This window comes from Salmo salar, chromosome ssa09, assembly GCF_905237065.1.
Source record: "Salmo salar chromosome ssa09, Ssal_v3.1, whole genome shotgun sequence".
NCBI classification, from domain to species: domain Eukaryota; kingdom Metazoa; phylum Chordata; class Actinopteri; order Salmoniformes; family Salmonidae; genus Salmo; species Salmo salar.
The window spans coordinates 119,372,746-119,393,574 of record NC_059450.1 but is presented as its reverse complement, the minus strand read 5'-3'; the positions used below and the strand labels follow the sequence as shown (position 1 = coordinate 119,393,574).

General features: G+C 42.9%; 2 protein-coding genes across 3 annotated transcripts in view; both read right to left on the bottom strand.

The window, feature by feature from the left end:
* Positions 1-4,991, bottom strand: part of LOC106612661 (leucine-rich repeat-containing protein 75A) — a 28,264-nt gene extending 23,273 nt beyond the window's left edge. Inside the window, exon 1 of the mRNA XM_014214055.2 lies at positions 3,182-4,991. Coding sequence (XP_014069530.1) covers positions 3,182-3,436 — 255 coding nt within the window. The 5' untranslated portion in view covers positions 3,437-4,991. The remainder of the gene's footprint in view (positions 1-3,181) is intronic.
* A 963-nt stretch (positions 4,992-5,954) lies between these two features.
* LOC100380766 (polymerase delta-interacting protein 2) lies at positions 5,955-20,793 on the bottom strand. 2 transcript variants are annotated; one of them, XM_014214056.2, is made up of 11 exons: positions 20,554-20,793; positions 11,190-11,271; positions 10,772-10,869; positions 10,588-10,687; positions 10,399-10,474; positions 10,026-10,133; positions 9,100-9,245; positions 8,261-8,287; positions 7,972-8,097; positions 7,656-7,735; positions 5,955-7,283 (listed from the first exon to the last, which is right to left on the bottom strand). In XM_014214056.2, exons 1-11 carry the CDS (start codon positions 20,733-20,735, stop codon positions 7,169-7,171), a joined length of 1,140 nt encoding a protein of 379 aa, XP_014069531.1. In that variant the 5' UTR covers positions 20,736-20,793; the 3' UTR covers positions 5,955-7,168. The 2 variants fall into 2 exon arrangements, with proteins under 2 accessions (XP_014069531.1, XP_014069532.1); XM_014214057.2 differs by having other exon boundaries at positions 11,190-11,265; positions 20,554-20,792.
* Between the last annotated feature and the right edge of the window lie 36 nt (positions 20,794-20,829).

The following is a 20,829-nucleotide window of genomic DNA, read 5'->3' as shown; positions in this document are numbered from 1 at the left end:
CAGTTAATTTGCGCCTTTTCTTCCCCATGCGTTTTTTGCGCCCCAGTTGACTATTCGCAACAAAACGTTTGAATGTCCGGTGGTCACACCTCAATAGTGTCGCATCCGTCTGAAAGGCATTTTACATTTTTGGCTTTTCAGTGTCAGTTAAATTTCTTTTTTGGCCCATTTTACCTGAGGTAATGAGGCTGCCTAATAATTATGCACACCTTGATATAAGGTGTTATTCACTTTCGCCACACCCTCCCTCATTACACAAATACATATCACCTGAAAATGATTCAATCCAATAAGCATTCAAGTTTATATGGTTTGGAGTTGGAAAATGTGAATAGAAACAATGATAAGATCAGAATACTCACTTGCCTAATAATTGTGCACGCAGTGTATATACACATCAATTACACTATACATATCTATATACACATCAATTACACTATACATATCTATATACACATCAATTACACTATACATATCTATATACACATCAATTACACTATACATATCTATATACACATCAATTACACTATACATATCTATATACACATCAATTACACTATACATATCTATATACACATCAATTACACTATACATATCTATATACACATCAATTATACTATACATATTTAAGGAATTTTGGGTATCATTCCACATGAGGCGCAAAAAAACTCAAAGCTGATTTACTTAACTCGTTAGAGAAGGAAGGGATCTCCGGGTTAGCCATCCCTGAGTCTGGGTCTGGTAACTTATACGTCTGAAGGTTAACAATGAGGTAAGGTATGTTGGAAGTTTATGCAAGAGGGCTTTATAGACAAAAAGAGCTCAAAGCATCGATCTACGAGACTTCAAAGAGGGCCAGCCCACTTTCTGATACAAAATGCAATGATGTGTACGGAACCCATCGCCCGTAATAAAGCACAAGGCGCTATGATGAACTGCATCCAATGGCTTCAATACAGTATACTTCAATACAGTATACTTCAATACTTCAATACAGTATACTTCAATACAGTATACTTCAATACTTCAATACAGTATACTTCAATACAGTATACTTCAATACTTCAATACAGTATACTTCAATACTTTAATACAGTATACTTCAATACAGTATACTTCAATACTTCAATATAGCTGCATTCATATAGACTATATTGCCATAGTCAATGTTTTATTTCTGATTTTACCTTTATTTAACTAGTCAAGGTATGGTCAATAAGCGGAATGAATGTTGACTGAATTACATGTTTTCTGCTATTTAGTCAAAGACCTGCTCCTAAAGAAGAAGCCTATTTAATTCTTAATTTCTAACTCATCAACATGCTTTTTGAAAGACATATTTTTGTCAGTCCAGATGCTGAGATATTTATAAGCGGGGACACGATCAATGAGGGCACCAAAAAACCCTTACAGGGTGAGGATTGTCTGACCTCACCACTATGATCCACAGGATAACCCTTAAGATTTAAGCTTACACAGCCAGGGCCTCCAGCCTGGAACCTCCATCCTCTAAGATTGGATACTACATGGATGGATTGATTGGAACATAGCCTCTATGTCCAGGCTTCTATTTTGGCAAAGCTCAAAATGTATACATAGAACGTGACAATATGACAGCCAGGCTGTCGACGTGAGACTAATTTGATCGTAACAAATTATACCTAGTGTTGAAGTAATGAAAATCAATAACCCTTGAGAGTGATACCAACAAAAGGAATGAACCAATCAATGAAATCATGTCCGATATTCAATATAAAGTGTATAGGTCTGGTGGATATAGCTTCATGTGGGCCTAAACCACATCGCAAAGCTGCATGCATAGTTAGGTTCTCGTTCTCAATTTAGTCTGGAGATAAATGTTATGAGGTAAAAGTACATTAGTAGGAGTAGCTCTTCTTCCAAACTATCTCTCCCTCCCTCTTTATCTATTCTTTACTCCACTCTAACCCCCTTTCCCTCTCTCTCCCTTTCCTCATCTCTCTCCTTTCTCCTCTCTCCCTCATTTCCTCCACTCCCTCCCTTGTTTCCTCCTCTCACTACTTTCCTCCTCTCTCCCTCCTCTCCTCGCCTCTCTCTTTTTCTTCCTCTCTCCCTCCTTTTCTACTCCTTACCTCCACTCTCTCCCTACTTTCCTCCTCTCTCTCCATCCTCCCACAGGCCGATCGAGCCATGCTGAATGGCATCACAGAGGGGCCATAAATTGTTGCCACTCCTCTAATTACAGCAGCAGTGAAGGCGAGCCGAGCCTCTGGGCAGCTGTTTTAACAACATGACACAGCCCAGGATGAGTTATACTTTCTCACAAAAACCATGGACAGAGGGACAAAGGAGGTGCGGGACGGGAGGGACAGGGGAGAGTTGCAGGATGCATCTCATCGGCTTGTTATGGTATTACAATAACAGCAGATACTGTAGATAGACATTTACACCAACAGCTATCTGTCATCTAAGTTGATCTAATATCCTTTGGCCATTTGACTGTATTCGAATGCTGGGTCGTATTCATCAGGGCACACCGTAGAAAAACACTTCATATTGGACCGTTTCATATTGGACAAGTTCAGGTCGCACCTCCCCGTTTCTTCCTATTTTCTTCATTTTTCGTGCCCAGTGAACACAACCCTGGATTGACATAGAATGGAGGTGTAGTTTGCGTTGGTCTTCCTTAGTATTCACATCCTCTCCTCACTCAGACAGCCAGTCCCTCTAGTTATGTATGTCCCTTAAAGTGAGGTGTGCTGGGGCAGACGGTGTCAGTGTGTCTGTGGTACAGCTAATCACAACCTAATTGAGAGAAAGCGCAACCAGCTTTCTGATGATCTCACCTCTCTACCCGTCTCTGCATCAGTCCATCTGTCTGTCTTTGCATCAGTCAATCTGTCTGCCCTCCTCTGTCCTCTGAAGCTCACCTCCCTTCCATCTGTGTCTTCCTGGCCTAGTGAAGGACTTCTATCAGAGTTAATGTAATCTAGACTCAGACTAGGATTTGCAGTGAACTGACATGGGATTTGGGGTTATTGTAGATGAAACACACCTGTGCACGCACACACAGGCAAACATGAACACAAGCACACAGGTGCACAAACAAACACACACACACACACACACACACACACACACACACACAGTCAAGAAACACACACACACACGCACACACACTTACATAAACACACACACATACCTGCCGGAGTGTCTGCAGCATCTCTGTGGCCTTGTCCTGTTTGCCTTGCTTGGCCATCAGCATCATCTCCTGGATCATGCCTATCCGGCGCTGGTAGGGCGGAGGGGTCCCTCCACGACTCAGCCGGTCCCCTGACCTCAACATGAAGGAGGTGAGGATGTCACCCCTCTCCTTGGTATGGGTCCGTTTCCACCCGTGCTGTGGGCTGGGCCCAGCCTCTTGGCCCCCAACACCTTTGGTCTGTTTGGTGCCCATGTTTGGATGTTAGAATCTGCTGTAAGAAATTACTTGCTCTCCCCAGGCAGTCATGGAAGGCCGACTTGCATAAAAATATTTGTTTTTGCACTAAACATTAAAACCTTGAGGCCTTAAAGTGGATAGGACCTCTGGGTTCGTTCCCCACCTGACTAGTTGGACAACACACCTGTCCTCTAGTGAATGGTGCACTGTCCAGCTGTTCAGAGTGCAATACCAGTTGGGGAAACAACCTCCAACACATGCATTCAGATTTGAATAAAATGTCTAACTCGCATAATAAACTTGAGCGAATTTGCTGCTACGCGTGCCGACTATAAACACAAACAGACACACACTCAACCCGGGACACAACCCAAAACTTTTGTTATGCAATTCACCGAACATAGCCTATAAATAATTAAATGTTTTCCACTGAATTCTGTTAGGATAAAAATGTCAGAGCTAAAGAGCTAAGTGAAATATGATCAGCTCTCTCTGCGCAGGGTTCTTTAGCAAACGATGAAACAAACGCTGCAAAAAAAACTCGGGGTTATCCGTCTTCTAGACAACGAAATCATTTTAACGAATGCACTGTTATACCAATCGGCTGGTAAAAGCCCCTCAAGTCGGGAAGAGCTCGGAGGATGCTTCCCGCAGCATGGCCGCAAATACGGGGAGCAGCAGTCCCGCAGATCGCCAGCAAACTCCCGGTCGGATGCGCTCGCTCACAGTGCTATCCTGGAGACGACTTCATTCCTGTCCTTCAAATATAAACGGTTATCCTCTGAAGGGCCGCTACTAAATTGATGTGACTGTCAGTGTTGCGAGTGCCTCCTCTCCTCCCGTCCACATTGGATTCCTCTTCCCTTTTAATCAATAATTCCACGCATTCTGCGTCTGTGCAGAAAATGAAGGGGAAGCAAAACGTATGTGGTGGTGGCGATGGAGACAGGACACGGTCATGTTTACATCTTTATCTGCTCCGTTTGTTTATTCACCTCTGCCTCTTCAAATCATTCACATGTGATGTCAACCTATTCCTTGGCAAGATATTGGACTCGTTGTTCCTATATTCTAATGATTCGCTCTTCGAGGCATGTCCTGTTAGAACGGCCTCAGCGGTAGCCAAGGGTAGAGTCCTAGGGTAGAGTCCTAGTGTAGAGTCCTAGGGTAGAGTCCGGGACCTGGTTGAAGGTGTCTCTGTTGGGACTGAATATAGGCTGCGCACTGTCGGAGGAGCGGTGTGTACAGCGCTTCTCTCCTCAAGTCCCCGCACTGAGAAAGGGTTGGGCAGGCTGCTCCCCACTACAAATACGTCCTGCTAAGAGGATATCGCAACGACTATAGCTAGGTCAACATCATTTGCCTTTTTTTCCCTGAACGATGAATGTGGATTGGGTAGGCTAATTTAGAGGTAGTCCAGCGCCTAGAATAACCTGCAAATACTTAGATAATAATATTCTGACCTTGGCTTGGACGTTAACCACATTGCAAAGACGACTTCAACAGCAACTTTTAGTCTCGTAATTGCAGAATTTCAAATGACAAATCTGCAGCATTGGACTGTTCACGGGAAGTGCAAAATCGTTGTATTGCATTATATTGACCTCTGGTGTTGGCGGCGTGAATGTACACGCTTTATTTTAGGGCCAGTGTTGTGTTGTAGCATTATAGTGTAATATTAAACTATAGAATAGTATAGTATTTTTTCTGTAAATATGTGACTATTTCTCAGATTTAAAAATAATACTCACTGTCATCAGTTCGATTTGAAACGTGAGTAAAAATTATATTCAATATACTATCAGATAACATTTTCATTTCATGTTCAGTGATAAAATGGATCTCACAAATCAGGATTTCAAGATGCGCAAGAACCAAATCACAGGTCAGAGATACAACAGGAAAGATGGGGGCATGTTTGTAGGGGTTTGGTCTAGCAGTGTGCGCTCTGTGCAGCATAATCTAATACTATTCACCATCTGTATACTCTAACCTTCCCTTGAAAGCAACTACAGGTATATCCGCAGTATGTGTGATACGTCAGCTGAGCTGGTTGCCCTACTCAAATGCATTAGAAACTATTAAATTAAGTTTCAATGTCGACCCATGATGGCTTCAAACTCAAATCGGAGGGATTGCCACTGGTTACTATGGAACTAGATTTCTTTCTGACATGAGGTTTGTAGATGAACAGAAAGAGGGTGGGTTGGGGGGTGGGTAATGACCTTGTGCTGTCCTAATACGCTGAGTGCGCACAGCTCTATTTCTCAGCTGCAGCGTCAGCCGAATGCCGCACTCTCCTGCAAGGATAGACCAGCATTTCCCAAACTCTGTCCTTGGGACCCAAAGGGGTGCACGTTTTGGTTTTTGCCCTAACACTACTCAGCTTATTCAACTTTTCAAAGCTTGATGATTAGTTGAATCAGCTGTGTAGTGCTAGGGCAAAAACCAAAACGTGCACCGGGTTTGAGAAACCCTGGGGTAGACTCACACAGTCACCGTATCAATCAGCAAATGGACAATCTCTTTGAAATTGATGTTTCTTTTTCTTTACAACTTTATTTTTTACAGATCATCATTCAATCATTAGATAGTAATTTCACATCACCCATCAAAAAGTTAGTTTCCTCCTTTAACAAGGCAAAATATAAGTTTGAGACTTCAACCCACAGAACTAACTCAAGGGATGGATAGTACAGACTAGAACAGCATAGCAGCCAGTCAGTCTCACAGACACCTCCCTCACCAACACACACACACCATGGTCAGATTCAGTAGGGCGCAACAATATGAAATGTTCCCATAAATGCATTGTGTGGAACAGACATGATTCTCTCATATCGAATGAGGAACCATGTCTGCTCTGAGCATGACATTTCTATCTGAAACGGAACATTTGCACCCTTCTGAACCCGGCCCTCGAATCAGCCAAACCTACAGATGGTAACATCAACGTGGGTCACTATTTCTCCTGTATTCACTTTCTTATTACATTCAAAGGCTTCATCCCAAACAGCAACCTATTCCCTATACAGTGCACCACTTTTGACCAGGGCTGTGCACTTTATAGGGTGCCATTTGAGACACGGCCCCGGGTTCTCGTTCCCTTTTGTAAGTTTCACCACAGGCCCCATCACGGAGGCTCACAGAAGTGACAGACAAGCCAAACAGAGGAATTTGCAGAACACTATAGATCAGAGAGCAACGTGAGGTCTAGACTTGACTGAGGACTCTTAAAGAGTAGGACTCCTATTGGACATGTTCCATTTGGATTTAGTAAAGTCCTTTCAAATGGTTTCCCACCGGGTCCGCTAATTTGAGCTACTTAAAAACACCAATAAAATACAAGGGAGCCTGGCTTCAGACGTTTACCTCTGGGTCAAGCAACTACGGCTGAGATAAACAATTGGCATATTTTATTCCCACTCATAACAATACAAGCTAATACCATCAGTGCTCACCGAGCCATTCTGCCTATGCAGAACGATCTCATATCAACAACCTCTGTGACGGATCGCTTGTCCTTCTCCTTTCCACTAAAAAGCTGACGTTTTCATTAGATACAACAGTGTTGGGAGGACATGTTTTGTCCCTTTTCATTGAAAATCTTAACTTCAATGTGGTCGATTAAATACTTTTCTTAATCTTAATGAGGAAAAGTAGCAGAGGAAGGGTTTTTATCCGTTCAAGGATGGCTTGGCTGTTAGACTGCGCTGAGGGATGTGGCCCTGTTCCTGCTGCGTTGCCTCAGAAGGTGTAGCCAGCAGGAGGAGCCTTGTCGTCCTTGTTGCTCTCCAGGGAGAATGGGGGGATGCGCACATCAAAGTGGGAGCCGTCCGTCCTCTCGATGCGGAACGTCCCCCTGCATAGAGAGAGCATCATTAGAATCGTGACCATCACACCTCTGTACTAAAATGGGAGAAAGGTTGATGTTATTTTTTGGATGCTGGAAAGCTTGAGTTACTCTTGCGTTTCCGTCTGTGTTTTAGATCGTTTGTTTACTTGCCTGTAAATCTGTGCAAGAGTCACTCAAACCTCAATGAATATTTTAATGTTTCCCCAGCTTATGTTTACAGCAAGGACCAGGTTCAAATAGCAAGACCAGTTTATTAAGTCATTCTCAGACCAGAACATCCATAAACCTGCATTTCAGGTACTGCTGTGTCTGCTGCAATTCTCTTAACTCATGTTAATAATGCAGCTCCAACATGTTACTGTGTGTAGAAGTACTTACCACATGTGTCCACTGGGTGCTTGAAGGGAAACATGGCTGCTGTACTGGAAGGCTGGCTGCTCTTTGGACAAGACTGGCTCCTGGAGACAAAAACCATAGGTTATAGCCTCTACTCAGTCGTGGAAGTAGCATACTGTATGAGTGGCTGTGTCAAATACATGCTTCCTCTGACCTTAGATGCTCTCATCCAATGAGCTTGGAGAGGAATTGAGGAAACAAGGACAGAGGAAGAAAGTATTTTGGCATTGTCTTAAGGTTCAGACACAGCCATTGAGAGTTTGTAATTCCGTTGTGTGCTGGCAGTTGTACTACTGACCCGACCTACGACCCCCCGGCCTCGGACCGTCTCCAGGGTGCCTGACAGGCTGAAGATCCTCCAGTGTCTCTCCCTCAGCTGCACCACCTCACTGCCCATGTTCTCCAGGCGGATGCAGTACCGCCACTGACACACACGCCATATAAGCATCGGGTACACATTATGTTGCCGTTCTTAAAGTCTACATTTGTACCCTTGACTGGATATACGAGGCCTACATCATACATTGGTAAAAGTTTAAATGATTTGTCCTTTTTTAGGGAATTGTAAAAAAGTAAATGCTACTTACCCAGTACACATGAGAATTTTGAGCATCCTGAGAAAGAAAATACTGTATTTATTCTTTGTGCTCAGGCAGATTCAAGATCATCATAAGAATCACACGATAGAGTGGGAGGACTCAGGGACGAGCAGAACATTATTGAAAGGGTTGAGTTATGGAAAGAGCTCATAGTACCTGGTATAATATTTATTTGATAGAAACTGACATAATTAAAACAGAGGCTCTCTCTCAATGTCTTAACCTGTCCTCCCCCTCATCTGCACAGATTGAAAAAGACTCGAGGGGAAAACAATACGGTGGAAGAACCTGGTCAGTTCTTTCAGATCAGAGCAATAAAAAGAAGTGGCAAGGGGGCCTCCCGAGTGGCGCAGCCGTCTAAGGCACTGCATCGCTAAAGGAGTCACTACAGACCCGTGTTCAATCCCGGGCTGTGTCGCAGCCGGCTGCGACCAGGAGACCCATGAGGCGGCGCTCAATTGGCCCAGTGTTGTCCGGGTCAGGGGAGGGTTTGGCCGGCTGGGATGTCCTTGTCCCATCACGTTCTAGCAACTCCTTGTGGTGGGCCGGGCGCCTGCAAGCTGACTGCGCTTGCCAGTTATATGGTGTTTCCTCCCACACATTGGTGCGGCTGGCTTCTGGGTTAAGCGAGCAGTGTGTCAAGAAGCAGTGCGGCTTGGCTCTCGACCTTCGCCTCTCTCTCTCGAGTCCGTACGGGAGTTGCAGCGATGGGACAAGACTGTAACTACCAATTGGATATCACAAAATAACAAATAATAAGAAGCTACACGGAGAGGGCAGATTTTTGAGAAAGCGCCTCATAGTCCAAACAGCGACATCATCCTTACCCTCATGCCCATGTAGAAGGGGATGACGGTGACCCTGATGTTCTCCGTCGTCTCTCTGTGCACGTCGGACAGCTCCAGCCAGGGATGGTTCTTCTCCTGCCATGCCTTCAGAGTGTCCCTCGCACTGAACGGGGGAGCTGGGGTGGCTGGACACACAGGACGCTCAGTTTACACAGTTGTAACACATGCACACACACACACACTTGTGAATGCCCACAAAATAACTGGATATACTGTATACTTCACAGTACCTGTGAATGTTTAAAAAAAATCTTTGAACACTTTATAGCATTACTAAATGTTTAAGTTGGAAGAAGTTGGAATTTGTGAATGTTCCAAAAAATTACTGGAAATGTACACCGAGTGTAGAAAACATGAAGGACACCTGCTCTTTCCATGACATAGACTGACCAGGTGAAAGCTATGATCCCTTATTGATGTCACTTGTTAAATCCACTTCAAAATCAGTATATATGAAGGGGAGGAGACAGGTTAAAGAAGGACTTTTGTTGTGTATGTGTGCCATTCAGAGAGTGAATAGGCAAGACAAAAGATTGAAGTGCCTCTGAACAGGGTATTGCAGTAGGTGACAGGCACACCGGTTTGTGTCAAGAACTGCAACGCTGCTGGATTTTTCACACTCAACAGTTTCCCGTGCGTATCAAGAATGGTCCACCACCCAAAGGACATCCAGCCAACTTGACAACTGTGGGAATCATTTGAGTCAACATGGGCCAGCATTCCTGTAGAACACTTTCGATACCTTGTAGACGCCACGCCCCGACAAACGGGCTGTTCTGAGGACAAAGGCGGGTGCAACGCAATATAAGGAAGGTGTCCTTAATGTTTTGTACACTCAGTGTGTACTATGCTGTACAATGAAATGACACGTGGGAACTGGAAAGCAGCGAGTGGCTAGAACTTACTTTTGTCAGGGTTGAACATGAGGAAGCGCTCAAACAGCTCGTGCTGGATGGGGACCTGCTCTGTGGAGTTGTAGGGCAGGATGTCTTCATGACTCACATAGTCCAGACCTGAAACACACACATTGACAGCCAGGCAAAACGCCAGTTAGCAGGGAGGCTGGCAGGGACAGAAGTAGTACAAGGAAGTAACTAGGTTAGTTATACAAAATCACATGGCAGCCAAGATTATTCACACACACACTGACAGTGCCATTTCCTGATAAGAACTCAACGCATTTTTGTGGGTGGTGGGAGAATTCAAATTGTCCCGTTTGAAAAGAAATCCAACCACGTAGCCATTTACTACACAGGGAGCAGCGGGTCATGTGTTTACCTGGGATGGCATAGAGGGCTCTGCTGTCATCATGGTTCGCCAGAAACGTCACTGCTTCTGTCTGAGACCTCTGAGACTGTCAACACAACAGGACAAACAACTAGAAGACTAGCAGTCTGGTATGTCATCATTTAGGCCTAGTCAGCAAGAACAATGGCATTACATTGGTAGTGTTCAGAGGTTACGTACTATGTGAGGACAGTCCCGCGTGTCGATGAGGACCTGGTAGTAAGTATGAGTTTTCCCCTTCACCTCTTTTGACCCGTGTGAACCAGGAGGCTCTGGCTTGCTGAGGACGGGACATGGGTGTAAAAATGTTTATAAAAAAATATATCACCATTAAAACACACTTCTAAGAAGATGTTATACGCACCTGTCAGACATGGGAGGAATGACGTCTCGGTCATAGATACGGGCGTGCCAGGGGAACAACACGATCCCTCTGTAGCCAAACACACTATGAAGGAAGAGCTGAGGAGAGAACATGGAGGAACAGACTTGAGGTTGGAAACACCCTTTGTGACAAGGGCAACTACAGTATAGGCTAGGCCTACTGTACATTCACCTAGGACCAGTTCCCCAGACACAGATTATGACTAATCCAACACTAAAAAGCAAGCTCAATGAAAAATCTATTTTCAGTCCAAGATTAGGCATAATCTGTGTCGAGGAATCAAGCCGCCCCCTAATGTTTAAAATCTAGGACAGCGAGGCAAAAGATAATTATGGTTATGGGGGCTGACCAATAGTTCTGGTCTGGGTGGGTAAACGCATTGTGCTGCCCCTCTTACCTGGCCCGTTTCATATTTGCCGTGCTGCTTCAGCGCCTCAAACACTCCCACCGTCTCCAGAACCTTCCCCTCTGGCCTGTTCCTGCCAAACACAGGCCACACTATGACAACCAGGAACAATAATCACACTAGAGGTCACCACGGGTCCACCCGAACCGGAATACCTGAAATCCGACCCAGGTCCTATTTGTTAACCAGAACAGCAACTTGGCTGATAAACATAATTTTGTCACTTGGGTCCAATTGGTTCTGGTCTAAACTTGGACCCATTAGTGTATGGGTTGGGTCTAGGTATGGTTGTAGTCAGGTCCGATCGTTCTCTGGTCCCCCTATTTTAAATATTTTTTTATTATGAATGGGTCTGTTCGGGTTGGATTGTCTTTTCCAACCTTTTGGACCCAAGAAGACCTTACATCACACTGTAGAACTACATTAGTCTCACATAGCCAAGTGTTGTAACAGCTTGGAAATGGAACCTAGTACACACAACATGTCATCTCATAGTCATCCCCCTTGGACTGAAGCTTCATCTAAAAATCAGAGAAATTGAATAAAACACCTAGATTTATCAAAGTTCAACAAACATAAATACCAAGTCTAATCTTTGTCATTCCCTTTGCAGTATTATATCAATAAGGTATTGTGAACAACAGCTGGCTGTGTTCAAGTCACTCGTACTTGGACAGATCTATTCTTCAAAACATTGGGGAGTGATATAGATGGGGGATTTAGTTTTGCGTGGCTCTTCTAGATATCCATATTATTGGCAGATGATATGGAAGAGATCTGACCAAAGGCTTGTGTGTTAATCAGCTATGTTGGGGATTACTGGCAGAGGTTGACCCTTGGATTATAATATCTGTGCTGACAAGAAAACAACCAGGCTGGTGAAATACCAGAACAAATACATTGTTAAAAACACAGGGTCAGATCAGTAACAATGTTTCCTCATTTCATGGAGATTATCATAACAAAAATAAGTTCTCATTGAGAGAGAAAGAACAGGACAGCAATACCTTACACAAGATTTACGTAAAGTATAGACAGAATTACAAGCTGGTGCTGGATCGGTCTTCTAATTGCTAACATGGTGGGGTCCATGTCACCCCAAGCCCTCCACCCCCTCTACGTTTATTCCCTTGGCACGAGGGAGGCAAATAAATAGGACTCATTACTGTGCTGGCTCAAGCCAACCTGCACTCTTATGTAATCAACAGTAGATCAGGCGTTGTAGATGGGTCTAAAGCTCTCTACGTTCTTCCACTCAAACAAAAAGTGAACTAGCTAATATAGGCCAAAATGTTGCCAACTTACTACTAGTGTTCTAATGTCACTTTTTCCTAGATAGGTGGCTTAGTGTCTATGTAAGTCGACACTCGAGGTTCTCACAGGTTCACCCAAACACTGGAGACCCGAGGGGGCCCGGGTCCAAAATTCTAACTTTTCAGGTTTGATTGTCATTGAGTCTATGGAACTACAGCTGATAGGCTATACAGAGCTATAGTCGGGTCTATAGCATATGTATTTCACACTAATAAAGTGCATTTATTGACTTATAGAAAGCCTAGCCAACATATAAAGATCTATTCGTTAACCAGAAAAGCAACAGGGCTGATAAATGTAATTTTGTCACTCAGGTCCAAATTGGGTCTGGTCTAGGCTCAGACCCATTAGGGTACGGGTCAGGTGCATTCAGGTTTGGGTCCGATTGTTCTCGGGTCCCGGAGCCAACTTTTAGGACATGAGAAGACCTCTACTACACTCCCACTTTGACCTATCTGAAAACAACCAGGCTTGCAGCTAGGGCTGACCCCATTTAGTTAACCAGTCGATAGGCTGTTGGTCGACCGAGATTTCTTTAGTCGAGCAGTAACACAAATAAATCATGGTGTACAAGACATCTGTGAGTGGACTGATCCACTGTTGGGGGCGTGAGGATGGCACGGTCCATCAATCTAAGACGTGCTAGTGAAATTCTATATGGTTATATTACGTATGAACAAATGGTGCAAATAATATTTTATAACAAATGCACTTTCTCCCACATTGGATAGCGGTTGCTGTCCGTGGTTCTGAAACCCATCAGTGCGCTGTTGAATTGGCACCTTTCCTTGACCACGTTGCTACGTCCATAGAAGCAAAGTTAACCAGCATATTGGTGTTGAGAACAATGCGGTGGAGGCAGGAGTGGAGTTAGAGATGACAAAACAGCCCTTACTTTCATTGTCTAAGAAAAGCGAGGAGACGAAATGCCAACTTAATTAGGTCTATAACCAACAGTCTAACGTTAAAATGTTCCTGACTTTATAAATCATCCATCTACAGAAATAAGACAGATCCTGCTTCTGTTGCCTGTTTGAGTGTTTGTTTAATAGCCTACTGATTCTGTGAGCACCAAGCCTCACAACAAGTCGGATAAACAATTTCACAAATTCAGCAGTATTTAATCTTTGCTTGTGAGGGAATATGGAATGTTTTTCCTAAACAAATGTGGGATTTCGGTAACAGAACTTTTCAGTCAGAAATGGCTGTAATTTTGTTAGAGCTTCAGCAACACAGACACTGTTGATGTTCTGTGGTGGTCCCGGCAGCATGGAGGAGAGACCCACAACGGGCAATAGTCACGCAGTCAACCGCTGTCATTTAACACGGCGCAGTCTGAGCCCGGCCTGGCACAATCAAATCAATTGCGGTCGGACTCCCTCTAGTCATTTGTGTGTCTTAATTTCAAACTGTGCGCTTAATAAAGCGCCAGAGAAGCTCAGTACATATCGTTTATTTGATTAACACACATAGGATGTTTCTATATATGGATAAATATCTTTACAAATTTAGACCAATCTACAGATGACTCTCGGGTCGACTAAGATTTGTGTGTCAGGGACAGGCCTACTTGCAGCACATAGTAACATTCCACAACCTTTCTGTTATTTTCTTTGGAAACTAGCCATGTCTTGCCTGGATATTGAAAACAACACTTGTTTCAAGTTTTATGAAGGGTCTACACATGGTATACATCGTCCAACTAAATTCTTACTCGCAGGTTCCTTCGACAATGCAACGAGAAATATATTTTTTTCATAAGTATAATACAGGAAGGCACAATTTTGAATCCAATATTTACACTTGTATTGGGAAGGGGGGGGGTGTATAAACTGAGCAGGATAATAAGAGTCTGGTAGCAGCAGTCATGATGTGAGTGTAGCATGAATGTACACTATGTGTTTGTGTGCTAAGGTGCAGAGAGTCAGAGCAGGTGGTCAGTCCAGTTCAAGTGTTCAGCAGTCTGATGGCTTGTAAATAGAAAATGTCTGTCTAGTTATGAATACTGAAAATATGCACAGATTTGCTTGCAAGTTAAGGTCTATCTATAAGCTGTGAGTGTCACCAAGTGCAACAAAGTGCCAACATATGACACTGTTTGATATGACAAACAGAGTTTGATTTGTAAGTTGGGATATACTAACAACAACTTGATTTGTCTGACAACAGGAGCTTGTGCAATGTGCCAATCATTGTAGCTCTACGCAAAATATCTACCAATCATAAATAGCTAGGCACCTTCCCGTTTCTGCAAGTTCAGTTCTGCAAGTTTCTATCCAAGCTGACTTCTTGCCAAGTGTTGCGCAATCAACGTTAAATTCATTAGCATAGCATTTATTTTCCTACAGTAGCTAGATATATGCAGTACCAGTCAAAAGTTGACACACCTACTCATTATTTTTACTATTTTCTACATTGTAGAATAGTGAAGACATCAAAACTATAAAAGACATATGGAATCATGTAGTAACCCCAAAAAAAAGTGTTCAACTAATAAAAATATATTTGAGATTCTTCAAAGTAGCCACACGTTGCCTTGACAGCTTTGTACACTACTGGCATTCTCTCAACCAGCTTCATGAGGTAGTCACCTGGAATGAATTTCAATTAACAGGTGTCCTTGTTAAAAGTTAATTTGTGGAATATCTTTCCTTCTTCATGCGTTTGAGCCAATCAGTTGTGTTGTGACAAGGTAAACGTAGGGGTGGTATACAGAAGATGGTATTAAACCAAATAGGGCTAAGTCCATATTATAGAAAGAACATTCCAAATAAGCAAAGAGAAACGACAGTCCATCATGACTTTCAGACGAAGGTCAGTCAAATCGGAAAACTTCAAGAACTTGTAAAGTTTCTTCATCTGCAGTCGCAAAAACTATCAAGCGCTATGATGAAACTGGCTCTCATGAGGACCGCCACAGGAAAGGAAGACCCAGAATAACTGCAACTCAGAAGTTGCAGCACAAATAAATAAAGTTCAAGTAACCGACATCTTAACATCAACTGTTCAGAGGAGACTGTGTGAATCAGGCCTTCATGGTCAAATTGCTGTAAAGCAACCACTACCAAAAGGACACCAACAAGAAGAGACTTGCTTGGGCCAAGAAACACAATAAATGGACATTAGACCAGTGGAAATCTGTCCTTTGGTCTGATGAGTCCAAATTGGAGATTTTTGGTTCCAACTGCCATGTCTTTGTGAGACACAGAGTAGGTGAACAGATGATCTCCGCATGTGTGGTTCCCACCGTGAAGCATGGAGGTGGTGGTGTGATGGTGCTTTGCTTATGACACTGTCTGTGATTTATTTAGAATTCAAGGTACATTTAACCAACATGGCTACCACAAAACTCTGCAGCGATAGACCATCCCATCTGGTTTGCGATTAGTGGGACTATCATTTGTTTTTCAACAGCACAATGACCCAACACACCTTCAGGCTGTGTAAGAGCTATTTGACCAAGGAGAGTGATAGCGTGCTGCATCATATGAACTGGCCTCCACAATCAGCCGACCTCAACCCAATTGAGATGATTCGGGATGAGTTGGACTGCAGTGAAGGAAAAGCAGCCAACAAGTGCTCAGCATGTGTGGGAACTCCTGCAAGACTGTTGGAAAAGCATTCCAGGTGAAGCTGGTTAAGAGAATGACAACAGCTTTGCACACTCTTGGCAAGGCAAAGGGTGGCTATTTTGAAGAATCTAAAATCTATTTTTGTTTAAACTTTTTTGGTTACTACAGGTGTTATTTCAGTTTTGATGTCATTATTATTCTACAATGTAGAAAATAGTAAAAATAAAGAAAAACCCTTCAATGAGGTGCCCAAACTTGACTGGGACTGTATGTATGTATGTATGTATGTATGTATGTATGTATGTATAGTTGAAGTCGGACGTTTACATACACCTTAGCCAAATATATTTAAATTCAGTTTCACAATTCCTGACATTTAATCCAAGTAAAAATTCCCTGTCTAAGGATCACCACTTTATTTTAAGAATGTGAAATGTCAGAATAATAGTTGAGAGAATGATTTATTTATTTCATCACATTCCCAGTGAGTCGTAAGTTTACATACAATTAGTATTTGGTAGCATTGCCTTTAAATTGTTTAACTTGAGTCAAAAGTTTTGGGTAGCCTTCCACAATCTTCCCACAATAAGTTGGGGGAATTTTGGCCCATTCCTCCTGACAGAGCTGGAGTAACTGAGTCAGGTTTGTAGGCCTCCTTGCTCGCACACGCCTTTTCAGTTCTGGCCACAAATTTTCTATAGGATCGAGGTCAGGGCTTTGTGATGGCCACTCCAATACCTTGACTTTGTTGTCCTTAAGCCATTTTGCCACAATTTTTGAAGTATGCTTGGGGTCATTGTCCATTTGGAAGACCCATTTGTGACCAAGCATCAACTTCCTGACTGATGTCTTGAGATGTTGCTTCAATATATCCACAACATTTTTCTTCCTCGTGATGCCATCTATTTTGTGAAGTGCACCAGTCCCTCCTGCAGCAAAACACCCCCACAACATGATGCTGCCACCCCGTGCTTCACGGTTGGGATGGTGTTCTTCGGCTTGCAAGCCTCCCCCCTTTTCCACCAAACATAACGATGGTCACTATGGCAAAACAGTTTTATTTTTGTTTCATCAGACCAGGGGACATTTCTCCCAAAAGTACGATCTTTGTCCCCATGTGCAGTTGCAAACTGTTGTCTGGCTTTTTTAATGGCGGTTTTGGAGCAGTGGCTTCTTCCTTGCTGAGCGGCCTTTCAGGTTATGCCGATATAGGACTCGTTTTACTGTGGATATAGTAACTTTTGTACCCGTTTACTCCAGCATCTTCACAAGGTCCTTTGCTGTTGTTATGGGATTGATTTGCACTTTTCGCACCAAAGTATGTTCATCTCTAGGAGACAGAACGCGTCTCCTTCCTGAGCGGTATGACAGCGGCATGGTCCCATGGTGTTTATACTTGCATACTATTGTTTGTACATATGAACGTGGTACCTTCAGGCGTTCAGAAATTGCTCCCAAGGATGAATCAGACTTGTGGAGGTCTCAATTGTTTTCTGAGGTCTTGGCTGATTTCCCCATGGTGTCAAGCAAAGAGGCACTGAGTTTGAAGGTAAGCCTTGAAATACATCCACTCACCTCCAATTGACTCAAATGATGTCAACTAGCCTATCAGAAGCTTCTAAAGCCATGACATTTTTTTGAATTTTCCAAGCTGTTTAAAGGCACAGTCAATATAGTGTATGTAAACTTCTGACCCACTGGAATTGTGATACAGTGAATTATAAGTGAAATAATGTCTGTAAACAATTGTTGGAAAAATGACTTGTGTCATGCAAAGTAGATGTCCTAATCGACTTGCCAAAACTATAGTTTGTTAACAAGAAATGTGTGGAGCGGTTGAAAAACGAGTTTCAGTGACTCCAACCTAAGTGTATGTAAATTTACGACTTCAACTGTACGTACTACCGTTCAAAAGTTTGAGGTCAATTAGAAATGTCCTTGTTTTTGAAAGAAAAGCACTTTTTTTGTCCATTAAAATACCATCAAATTGATCAGAAATACAGTGTAGACATTGTTAATGTTGTAAATGACTATTGTAGCTGGAAACATGAGATTTTTAATGGAATATCTACATAGGCGTACAGAGGTCCATTATCAGCACTCCTGTGTTCCAAAGGCACGTTACGTTAGCTAGTTTATAATTTTAAAGTCTAATTGATCATTAGAAAACCCTTTTACAATTATGTTAGCACAGATGAAAACTGTTGTTCTGATTTAAAAAAGCAATAAAACTGGCCTTCTTTAGACTAGTTGAGTATCTGGAGCATCAGCATTTGTGGGTTCAATTACAGGCTCAAAATGGCCAGAAAAAGACATTTCTTCAGAAACTCGTCAGTCTATTCTTGTTCTGAGAAATGAAGGCTATTCCATGCGAGAAATTGACATGAAACTGAAGATCTCGTACAACGCTGTGTACTACTCCCTTCACAGAACAGTGCAAACTGTCACTAACCAGAATACAAAGAGGAGTGGGAGGCCCCGGTACACAACTGAGCAAGAGGACAAGTACATTAGAGTGTCTAGTTTGAGAAACAGACGCCTCAAGTCCTCAACTGGCAGCTTCACTAAATAATACCCGCAAAACACCAGTCTCAACGTCAACAGTGAGAAGGCGACTCCGGGATGCTGGCCTAGGCAGAGTTGCAAAGAAAAAGCCATATCTCAGACTAGCCAATACGAAAAGATTATGATGGGCTAAAGAACACAGACACTGGAGAGAGGTAGATTGGAAAAAAGTGTTATGGACAGACAAATCTAAGTTTGAGATGTTCAGATCACAAAGAACAACATTCGTGAGACGCAGAAAAAATTAAATATGCTGGAGGAGTGCTTGATGCCATCTGTCAAGTATGGCGTAGGCAATCTAATGGTCTGGGGGTGCTTTGGTGGTGGTAAAGCGGGAGATTTGTATAGTGTAAAAGGGATCTTGAAGAAGAATGGCTATTACTCAATTTTGCAATGCCATACCTTGTGGACGCCGCTTAATTGGAGCCAATTTCCTCCTACAACAGGACAATGACCCAAAGCACAGCTCCAAACTATGCAATAACTATTTAGGGAAGAAGCAGTCAGCGGGTATTCTGTCTATAATGGAGAGGCCAGCACAGTCACCAGATCTCAACCCTATTGAGCTGTTGTGGGAGCAGCTTGACCGTATGGTAAGTAAGAAGTGCCCATCAAGCCAATCCAACTTGTGGGAGGTGCTTCAGGAAGCATGGGGTGAGATCTCTTCAGATTACCTCAACAAATTGACAACTAGAACGCCAAAGTTCTGCAAGGCTGTAATTGCTGCAAATTGAGGATTCTTTGATGAAAGCAAAGTTTGAAGGACAATTATTATTTCAATTAAAAATTATTATTTATAACCTTGTCAACATCTTGACTATATTTCCTATTCATTTTTCAACTAATTTAATTTATGTTTTCATGGAAAACAAGGACTTTTCTAAGTGACCACAAACTTTTGAACGGTAGTGTATATCAGTGGAGGCTCCTCAGAGGAGGATGAGGACCATCCTCAGTGAATTTCATAAAAATTTAAATGGTAAAATATTAAATGTATACTTTCTAGATAAAAATATACTAAATATAATCACGTCACCAAATAACAGATTAAAACATTATTTTGTAAAGAAGGTCTACAGTAGCTTCAACAGCACTCTGTGGGGTAGCGCCATTGTGTAGCCTGAGGACAGCTAGCTTCCGTCCTCCTCTGGGTACATTGACTTCAATACCAAACATAGGAGGCTCATGATTCTCCCCCCAGCCAATCAGAGCTCTTGCAGCCTGAACTGACATGTTGTCCGCCCAATCAAAGGATCAGAGAATGAACCTAGTATTAAAAGCATAAGCTACAGCTAGTTAGCACTGCATAAAATGTTGTGAGTAGTTGACTCAAAGTGAGAGAAAGACAATAGTTTAACAAATACATTACATTTCTTCCAAAATGATGGAGAAGCATCACTTACTTAGCAAATGCAGCTAGCTGGTTTAGCCTACTGAAACAGGGGAATGCTATGTTAGCTAGCTGGCTGCGACTTCCCAACACAACACTGGAAGTCTTCCAAGTCAAGGTAAGCTTTTGGTATTACTAATTTATTTCCATAGGGGCCCACTGGTGTAAATGCTTACTGACTGTACACTAACGTTACTGCATGATTGTATCGCATTTACTAACGCGTTTGTTCTATTAGCTATGCTGACTTTGACGTTACTTTAGCTAATATGGTGAAAACGATGTAGGCTGTTTTTTTCCGCCTGGTCACATACAGCTGATGTGTTGTGCATATAAATCCACAAGCTAAGGAAAGAGGTGAGAGGAGGAGATCGCATGGATGCGAGAAGGAATACAACGTGGCTGCTATTGATGCATCATTGGGCAGCATTCAAGACAGTGGACGAACTGGCTAGCTAACTTGCTAACTCACGTTCGCTAGCTAGGTCACATTAGCTTAGAAGGTAGCCCTTACCGTGACGACATAAACCTCGTCTGCTGAATGTTGGGCAATCCACATGCTAAACACGGTAACCGGGGTCTCTTCACCTCAAGTCCACTACTCCCTTCAATAATACTCAATATTCTATGTGTGTGTTTCCTGTTGTATTTACTGACAGTAGTCAGAAAGCCTCGTCGTATTGCACAAGCAGCCATCTTTCCTACTTCTGCACAAGCACGCCGAGGCTGACGTGTATAAAAGCGGGCGAATTAAAAAGTTGATTTAAAGGTCCAATGCAGCCGTTTTTAT